Source organism: Podarcis vaucheri (genome assembly GCF_965113315.1).
Source record: "Podarcis vaucheri genome assembly, chromosome: 14".
In the NCBI taxonomy this organism is placed as follows: domain Eukaryota; kingdom Metazoa; phylum Chordata; class Lepidosauria; order Squamata; family Lacertidae; genus Podarcis; species Podarcis vaucheri.
The window spans coordinates 1,321,373-1,331,485 of NC_138752.1; the positions used below are offsets into that span (position 1 = coordinate 1,321,373).

Genomic DNA, 10,113 nt, shown 5'->3' on the forward strand with positions numbered 1-10,113 from the left:
TACACCCTACAGGAGGGAGAACCCTGAGGGCCAGAAATTGAAAACTGGAGGGCCACATTCCTCTCTCCAGTTTGAGGTTCCCCGCCCCTGGTGTAGTCCAACAACACCTGGAAAACCACAGGTGGCCCATCCCCGGAGCAGAGCATTTTTGGCCTCTGTCTGTCTCGGGAGACAATGGAAGAGTGTGTTTTTGGGAATGAAGTCAAACTGCTGGAAGGTAGCAGCCCTTGCTGTGGCTGTAGAGGCCAATGCAGGAGAGACAGGTTTGGTTGAAGCTGGGGCAGAGGAAGGTGTCTGGTTGTGCTGATGCAGATGCACAGTAGAGTAGACTGGAAGAGATATTATTCTAGGCAGCTTCCTGGGGGGGGGGGGAGCCTTTTCCCTGTGGCTGCTTTGCATACTGTTCCATTCTTGATGTCAGTTAGAAAAAAATTCCATTTGGCCTCTTTTTCTGTATCTCAAAGCTATTGCCATTTCTCTTGTGTGTGGGGGGGTCTCCCTCCCTCCTCTTTTATTTTCCATAGTGATTTAAAGCCCTTTCGAATGAGGTTAGCAGACTCTTTGGTACTTGCTAGAATCCGCCAGGCTCTGGGCTTTTCTCGGTGTGAGAAGCACTTCTGTGGAGCCGCTCCTCTCTCGACAGAAGCGCTGCACTTCTTCCTGGGCCTGAACATCCCCTTGTATGAAGCTTACGGGATGAGCGAGACCACTGGCCCACACTGCATGTCCAGCCCATATGTTTACCGGCGTTACAGGTAAAGCTGTGCCATCTTTGTTCTTGCAACCTGATCAGAAACAATCTTGCCGTCAGGACAATGGCCCTCAGTTAGGGATTGGTAAGAAATTTGATTCTGTTCACACTGAAACGCGAACCAACCTAATTTGTGATTTCTGAAACTGTTCACAAACCACAATACAGTCATCTTTGAAAATTGCATTTCTCTGAATTTTGCAATGCAATTCTCTAGCCCAAGTAATGTGGTTCAAAAATACATATATTGAGGTAAAGTATGTATTTGAATCCATGTATCAGTGAAAATAAAGTACAGAAATGCTGGTATTGAGTAATGCTGCTTCTGGGACAAGAAGGGCTTAGGGGAACTAGACGGTGTTAGCTGTATTCCTTCCCACTGCTGATGTTTGCACATTTAACTTTAAGTTTTTAAAGCTTCCAGCTGCCATCTTGCCTTTGTCCCCCAGTGCCATTGAAGTCGAATAATTCTGAAGCCTTGTGCATTAAAACAGATGCCCGCCATCTATTTTTATTTTTATTTTAAGCTGGAGCCATCTTCCCCAACTCCTCCAAGACTACAGAATAACTCCAGTACAGCATCTGTGTGTCAGAACACTCACATGTTTCCCCCCCAACAAACATACACAATTATTTATTTTTCCACATGGGAGCTCAGAAAAGGGAGCCAGCCAGGACTTTGGAGGACGTTTGAGCCCTGTCACCTGCCCAGGCAGGGCTTGGGGGGGGGTCAGGCCTGCTGGGCGAGGACCACGATGATGCGACTGTCCGCTCTTTGGGCTGTTGGTGCGATCGCTGCTCCTCCTCATGTTCTCTTTCCCTTGCAGCTGCGGCAAAGCTGTCCCAGGTTGCAAAGTGAAGTTAATGAACAAGGACGATGATGGCAATGGGGAGATTTGCTTCTGGGGGCGAACTGTTTTCATGGGCTATTTGAACATGGAGGACAAGACCAGGGAAGCAATTGATGAGGATGGCTGGCTGCATTCTGGAGATCTGGGGAAGATGGACAGTGATGGGTTCCTCTACGTCACAGGAAGAATTAAAGGTGAGATGCCCTTGTGCAACTCTTCCTGGGGCCTGGTCATTCTCAGCAGGCCAGCAGGCTTAGCACCAGGGTTGCTCAGTGGAGAGGGTCACACCTTTTGGTGTGTTTTTAGGGGGACCCTCATCAACCAAGCATCCTGTGCCTTCTCCCCTTGTTAGCATCTACAGGGCCAGCCCACCCCTGAGGCAAGGGGAGGCAACCACCTCAGGCTGCCTGAGATGTAGATCTTCCCTCACCCCTTCTTCCTTGGTGGGGAGGGGGCTCCATTTTTGGGTCTGGCCCTGGCAATCTCGCTCTCTCCTCTCCTGCTCTTTTGCTATTCCAAATCTGCAGTGAATTGTCCTGTCCTGCCCCCTTCTGGTGGTTTTGCAGCTGGCACTTCAGTCTAGCATTTCCACAGGGTGACACAGAGGCTGTGTTTCAGAGGAAGAACACCTGCTTTGTACATAGAAGTTTCTGGGTTCAACACCAGGCATTTCCAGTTTAAAGGTGATGGGGAAAATCTTTCTCTGCTGGAGGTTTTCTCCTCCGGTCCTTGTGGGAGTGAGGTCAGCTCAGGAAGCCCTTATACCCCTGGGTTTGTCTGCTCCCAATGTGCATTGAGTTGTGGTTCTCCAAGCCACATAGTCCCCCTCAGCACACCAGTGTAGTGGATGCAATCCTGGTATGGACAAATTTGTCCAGTTTCTCTTGGTTTCTCATTATTCTGACCATAAACTTGGCTTCTCACATTTCCACATCACTTTGCTTTTTTTAAAAAAATCCTCTATATTTCAAAGGATAATTGTGTTTCAGTTCACATGTTGAAGTGTGAATTAAGTAGTTTCTCATTAAACTACAGACAGAAACAAAATTCTCTCTCTTCCCCCCCACCCCTATAGTCCCATAGCAAGGGCTTTACATTTTCCCCACTTTCCTTTTTCTTCTTCCATGGAAAATTGGGCTAGCACTACAGATGGGCAAATAAAACGATTTCAGTTTCTCATCTTCCCAATCTTCAGTTCAGTTCTACACAGTCACACATTGATTGTTCAAAATTACTTTTTAAAAAAAGAATTAAATTGCCAGACATACAACCTGTTACAGTCCCCCCCCCCGCTTGCAACAGCAACCCCAACTACATCCAGTTGTATCTAGTACAAATTTCTCCTGACATCCACCTTTTAAAAATGCAATTTTGGCAACTATAAACATTTTTTGCAAAGTAATTTCCCAAATACCTGCTATTTTCACTATTCTAGGCAACTATTTTTGGCACACTTTTTGTATGCATTGCTTGACTGAAGAACTGTCCTCCAAAACCTGGAGAAGTGTGGATTTTGAAGGATGCCTGATGGGGCGTATATTTTGCAAATTTCTTCCCCATCCTAGAAGGCACATGCATGTCCTTTCTTTGGGCTTCCTAATGTCTCCTCTGGTGTGACTCATCAGAAAGCAAGCTAAGCCATCCATAAGTAAAAGAGTGAGATCTAAACTCCACAATGAGGAATGCCTTGTCTGTCTGTCTGTCTGTTTCTCTCTGAGTGCAAACCAGTGTTTCCTGCTCTCAGAGATCCTGATTACAGCTGGGGGTGAAAACATCCCTCCAGTCCCCCTCGAAGATGCTGTCAAGAGGGAGCTGCCTCTTGTGAGCAACGCCATGCTGATTGGAGATCAGAAGAAATTCTTGTCCATCTTACTGACTTTAAAGGTACAGTTTCAGCACAGTTAAACATTTCTGGCAGATGTACAAATGAGGCATAGAATTCAGCGGCTCACTCACTTGGTGTTGAGCAGGAGGGGGACACCTTCTCCACTGAAAACTGCTTATGGCAGCGGTGTCTCCTGAAGGGAGGGTGGGAGGCCAGAGGCAGGGGCGTAGGAAGGGGGGCGGTGCGCCCTGGGTGCCATCATGGAGGGGGGTGACAAATTATCAAGGAACAATTACTGCCCTACTAGGGCGGTTCATTAAAAACTTTTTTGGGGGGGAAATGGCTGAGGGGAAAAACAGAAGATGGGTGGCCATTGGTCAGGCATGGTCTAGTTGAGATCCCCAGGGGTTTGGCTAGATGACCCTCGGGGTCCCTTCCAACTCTACAATTCTCTGGTGCAGGCTTGTGCAGAGTTTTAGGTACAAGTTGGATGCAAGGGGTGCATAGGATTGCAGCCCATCTTACGCACCGTCAGCTCAGGAATAAGTCCCACTGATCATGATGCGACTAGATTGCTGCTGTGCAGTCCTGTTTTTTAAATCAATGTTTTCCTTTTCAGATGATAGAGAGCACGGTGAAATCACAATAAATAAAACCTCCCCTTCAGTAGTTTCAAGCACTACTGCAGGTTCCACATAATATCTGTACTGCATTGTTTACTGTGACAGCACCTGCGCTTTGGAACTCCCCGCCTCTTGCAACAAAGCACGTGCCTTTGCTAGACTCTTTTCGGGCACCTGCTAAAAAGCATTCTTCTTTTGGCAAGCATACCTAGATGCTTAGGAAGTAGAAGTAATTTTAATCTTTATATTTTAGCTTTTGTATGTTCTAAAGTAGGATTGTTAATTTTTCTTGATTTTACTGCTGTGGTGTTTTTTTGTTTTGGTAAACCACTTTGCAGGTTTTTAAAAATAAATTTTATTAAATAAATAAACAATAAATATAAATAAAATAACACAAGCCTAAACACAATCCATCCTGTAGATTTAAGTATCTGTCCACAGTCGTCTACTTGTTATTAGAGGCCCAGAATAAGAAAATATGAAATAATGTAAAACCATTTTTGCAGGCAAAAAGATTTTAAAAATTCAGTGTGGGGGGTGACAAGAAATTTTCCGCACTGGTTACCACCTGACCTTCCTACGCCTCTGGCCAGATGCTGTCCCAATGTTGTCAGATTCCAGCTCCCATCAGCCTCTCAGCCAGGACTGCCTAATATCAGTGATGGCAGGGTCTAGCTCTCCCTGGTCTATGAAATGCCGTCCCCAAAATGGTTCTGCTGGTACATGCAGTATCATCTTTTCCAGAACTTTCTGTTCTCTAAATTTTTAACTCATTGTGCTGCTTTGAAAATTCTGTTTCTGCATTTTTTTTTAAGCATGTGCTTTTATTCCTTTAAATTCCAAGATGCTTTCTGGGGCTTGCTGCAGTTTTTAGTTCTCTTTTACATTTACTTGCTGCTTTTATATTGTTGCATTTTAAATACTGTGGATGACTGCATAGTGTGGAAAAGAAAATGGGACAGAGAGACACTTCTCTACCTTTCTCCTGTTAGCAGAACTTGACTCATTCAACAAAACTGCTAAGTTCAGAAGAGGCTTCTTCCTAGGAGTCAATGGAAATTGCTGCCCCAAAGGGCTGAGAGCTGCCAGCTTACCTTGGCCCTTAATTGGGAGTTGACAAAGAGAGAATCCAATACTGTCCCAGGACCTGGAAGCTCTGGGTCTGAGATGAGAAGCCTCAAGACAGAGGTGCCCCCGACTCCACTATTGAACCCTCAGCTCTTCCCAAGCCACAACTCTCAGTGACTCTGCTCCACCCCCTCCCAGTATTTTGGCCTGATTGAAATGTCTCCTTGAATGCAAATCCTCTGGCTTGTCTGGATGTAAGACTCTCTGTGTGTAGCAAAAATGAAACAAATCCACATTTGCTGCTCTGCTCCCTTTTTGCCACTGGCAGGTGTCCTCTCCCCTGCAAAGGCTGCCCGAAAGGGCATGTGGCCTGGCTGGAAAAGGTTCCTCCCTCTGGACTAGATGGAGCTTTGGCCAGATCCGGCAGTAGGGAGGTTCAGGCTGGGGAGCCTCCTTGGTGCTAGCAGGTCCCCTTTCCACACCAGGATCACATAAGTACCTGTGTGAACACTTTATGCTGTAAACCACCCTGCGATCTTCAGATGAAGGGCAGTATATAAATTTAACAAATAATAAAAAGCTGTTTATTTCACCACACTCTCCTTCCCCATTTCCAGTGTGCGGTGGATCCTGAGACTTCTGAGCCTACGGACAGCCTGACCCAAGAAGCCAGGGAGTTTTGTCAGAAAGTTGGCAGCAAAGCCACTCAAGTGTCTGAGGTTGTGCGGACAAGAGATCCGGCTGTTTATCGGGCCATCCAAGATGGCATAGACAGAGTCAACGGACGGGCAGCAGCCAATGTTCAGCGCATTCAGAAGTGGGCAGTTCTACAAAAGGATTTTTCCATTTCCGGTGGGGAATTTGGTAAGTTTTCCAAGGGCTGGGTTACAATCTGGAATTCAGTTATATTAAAAATTCCAGATATATCTCTTTGGAGGGATAGTAAGATTGCTAAATTTGGGGTTTGACTTTGGTAAATGTATCCAGTAAAGTAGAACTGCGGGATCTCTGGTGTATTCCATCCATCATCTGCACTTCTTCAGCTGGGATCATTAAGCCTCTGGATTAGAATCCACTTTTTCCACACACACTTTCCTCATGACAAACTGCTAATATCAATTTCCATTTCAGGTCCAACCATGAAATTAAAGCGGCAAACTGTTGTTGAGAAGTACAAAGATGAAATTGATTTCTTTTACAAAAAATAAAGTCAGCCGTCTAGTATTGCTCTTCAAGCTCCAATAGAACAGAAACACACATTCTGTAGAATATGTAAGACCATCTTTCCAAGGAAGCTGTTTGAAGACCACCACCATTTTGAAGAGGAGCACCAGATACTAACAAGAGCACGTTTTGGGTTTCACTTCTAAATGCTAATTAGGCTACAGAAGCCAGAGAGAAGCAGGCACCCCAGAATCAGTGTTGGAAGGGGTCCAGAGGGTCGTCTAGTTGAGCCTCTGCAATGCAGCAATCTCAGCTAAAGCATCCATGACAGATGGCCAGCCGATCAATCCAATATTCATTCCAGTGAATATAGATTTTCATTCAGTTATTGATAGGGATGGACCAATCTGCCAGTTGTGATTTCTCATTTTCAGTCCAATCTTAAATAGGATTTGCAACTTTTCAACATCAGTTTGTTTCTTTAAAGAAAGCATTCACTAAAATTCACCATCATTTTAGTGTGCATTTCTCCAAATACACAAATCTCTATTCTGCCTTGGTCAGACCACACCTGGAATACTGTGTCCAATTCTGGGCACCACAATTTAAGAATACTGACAAGCTGGAACATGTGCAGAGGAGGGCAACCAAGATGATCAGGGGTCTGGAAACCAAGCCTTATGAGGAACGGTTGAGGGAGCTGGGTATGTTTATCTTGGAAAAGAGGAGACAAAGAGAAGAAATGATAGCCATTTAAAAATATCTCAAGGGCTGTCACATGGAAGATGGAACAAGCTTGTTTATTCCTGCTCCAGAGGGTAGAACCCAAACCAGTGGATTCAAGTTACAAAAAAGGAGATTCTGACTGAACATCAGGAAGAACTTTCTGATGAGAGCTGACAGTGGAACAGACTCCCTTGGGAGGTGGTGGCCTCTCCTTCCTTGGAGGCTTTCAAGCAGAGTTTGGATGGCCACCTGTCAGGGATGCTTGAGTTGAGTTTCCTGCAGTGCAGGGGCTGGACTAGACAGTCCTCGGCTTCCCTTCCAACCCTACAATGTTGATTCTTTACTGTCACAATCAGTGAGTAGGATTCTCCTAATATACATATTTTGTATGCAGTTTTCCTAAGTATAATACATTTTGACATTAATTTTGACCAATATATATAGTTTTATGCACACTTCCCTATAAGATATACCATTGGTTGGAGAACTGCACTGCAAAATTCAGAGAAGTATAATTTCGAAAGTTAGCTGCGCTTTTGTTTCCTGCATTGTTTTGGGACACGCTAATTTGGTCGGGTCACATTAAAATGTGAACTAAGCTAAATTTTTCCATCTTTATTTATAGCTTTTGGAAACAATTCAGATTCAAACACTATTTCAGTTGAAAACATAACCATATTTTTAAAAGTTATGTTTTCTAGCAAATGAAGTTAAACATACTAATTTGTACTAAATGCCACAGGACTGCTTTCATTGAATGGCTGCAGGTTGTATTTTTGTCAGCTGAATAACAAATTAAAATAAAATTATGTAGATCAGACCACAGAATTCAAGTTTTGCAACAAATGAAAAACAGGCATTGGCACAAGATGTAACTATGAGTTAAATCAATAGTCTTTTAACCCAGTCTTACAAGTTAAGGCTTTTTCTGGCCCTGGCGAATCCAGGTCTCTCTTAGCTGAAGATATGAACCAAGCATCTTCTGAATGCAAAGGTTAAAAACACCTCTTGAATTTATGCCGATTCATTGTAGTAGCAAAGAACATGACAACACAAAACATATTCCTTATGTTCCTTAAAAGGTAAAGGTAAAGGTAAAGGTACCCCTGCCCGAACGGGCCAGTCTTGACAGACTCTGGGGTTTGTGCGCCCATCTCACATCTATTGGCCGGGGGCCAGCGCTGTCCGGAGACACTTCCGGGTCACGTGGCCAGCGTGACAACGCTGCTCTGGCGAGCCAGAGCCGCACACGGAACGCCGTTTACCTTCCCGCGGTACCTATTTATCTACTTGCCCCCGGGGGTGCTTTCGAACTGCTAGGTGGGCAGGCGCTGGGACCGAGCAGCGGGAGCGCACCCCGCCGCGGGGATTCGAACCGCCGACCTTTCGATCGGCAAGCCCTAGGCGCTGAGGCTTTAACCCACAGCGCCACCCGCGTCCCTTTCCTTAAAAGGACTTATTTCCAAATCAACATGTAGGATTGCATTGTTTGTGTTGAGGCAAGAGCAGGGATAGAGAACCCCTGTGGAGGACTAGCCAAGGATATTTTTACTGCACACCAATAATAATAATAATAATAATAATAATAATTTATTATTTGTACCCCGCCCATCTGGCTGGGTTTCCCCAGCCACTCTGTGCGGCTTCCAAAGACCAAAAATACACTAAGATGTCACACATTAAAAACTTCCCTGAATAGGGCTGTCTTAAGATGTCTTCTGACTGTCAGGTAGTTATTTATCGCTTTGACATCTGATGGGAGGGCGTTCCACAGGGCGGGCGCCACTACTGAGAAGGCCCTCTGCCTGGTTCCCTGTAGCTTTGCTTCTTGCAATGAGGGAACTGCCAGAAGGCTCTCGGCACTGGACCTCAGTGTCCGGGCAGAACGATGGGGGTGTAGACGCTCCTTCAGGTATACTGGGCCAAGGCCATTTAGGGTTTTAAAGGTCAACACCAGCACTTTGAATTGTGCTCGGAAACGTACTGGGAGCCAATGTAGGTCTTTCAAGACCGGTGTTATGTGGTCTCGGCGGCCGCCCCCAGTCACCAGTCTAGCTGCCGCATTCTAGATTAGTTGTAGTTTCCGGGTCACCTTCAAAGGTAGCCCCACGTAGAGCGCATTGCAATAGTCCAAGCGGGGGATAACTAGAGCATGCACCACTCGGGCGAGAAAGTCCGCGGGCAGGTAGGGTCTCAGCCTGCGTACCAGGTGGAGTTGGTAGACAGCTGCCCTGGATACAGAATTGACCTGCGCTTCCATGGACAGCTGTGAGTCCAAAATGACTCCCAGGCTGCGCACCTGGTCCTTCAGGGGCCCAGTTACCCTATTCAGGACCAGGGAGTCCTCCACATCTGCCTGCCCCCTGTCCCCCAAAAACAGTACTTCTGTCTTGTCAGGATTCAACCTCAATCCATTAGCTGCCATCCATCTTCCAACCACCTCCAGGCACTCAAACAGGACCTTCACCGCCTTCACTGGTTCTGATTTGAAAGAGAGGTAGAGCTGGGTATCATCTGCATATTGATGGACACCCAGTCCAAACCCCCTGATGATCTCTCCCAGCGGCTTCATATAGATGTTAAAAAGCATGGGGGAGAGGACGGAACCCTGAGGCACCCTACAAGTGAGGGCCCAGGGGTCTGAACACTCATCCCCCACCACTACTTTCTGAACACGGCCCAGGAGTTCAGTGAGTATAACAGTGCCCCTAGCTCCCAGCCCCTCTAGACGGTCCAGAAGGATGTTATGGTCGATTGTATCAAGGGCCGCTGAGAGATCCAGCAGAACTAGGAAACAACTCTTACCTTTGTCCCTAGCTCGCTGGAGATCATCAACCTGCGCGACCAAGGCAGTTTCAGTCCCATGATGAGGCCTGAATCCCAATTGGAAGGGATCCAAATGGTCCGCATCCTCCAGGCGTGCCTGGAGTTGTTCAGCAACCACCCGCTCAATCACCTTGCCCAAGAATGGAAGATTTGAGACTGGGCGATAGTTAGCCATACTGGCCGGGTCTAAAGATGTTTTTTTAAGAAGCGGTTTAATGACCGCCTCTTTCAGCGGATCTGGGAATGTTCCCTCACAAAGGGAAGCATTCACCATCCCGC

At 46.2% G+C, this 10,113-nt stretch overlaps 1 protein-coding gene across 4 annotated transcripts in view; it reads left to right on the forward strand.

Moving 5' to 3' along the window:
- ACSBG1 (acyl-CoA synthetase bubblegum family member 1) overlaps positions 1 to 8,070 on the forward strand; it is a 37,368-nt gene extending 29,298 nt beyond the window's left edge. For all 4 annotated transcript variants that reach the window (XM_082198058.1, XM_082198060.1, XM_082198059.1 and 1 more), the window contains 5 exons: positions 525 to 755; positions 1,579 to 1,796; positions 3,347 to 3,486; positions 5,736 to 5,982; positions 6,250 to 8,070. In XM_082198058.1, the coding sequence (XP_082054184.1) occupies positions 525 to 755; positions 1,579 to 1,796; positions 3,347 to 3,486; positions 5,736 to 5,982; positions 6,250 to 6,326 (913 nt within the window). In that variant the 3' untranslated portion in view covers positions 6,327 to 8,070. The remainder of the gene's footprint in view (positions 1 to 524; positions 756 to 1,578; positions 1,797 to 3,346; positions 3,487 to 5,735; positions 5,983 to 6,249) is intronic.
- The last annotated feature ends 2,043 nt before the right edge of the window (positions 8,071 to 10,113 follow it).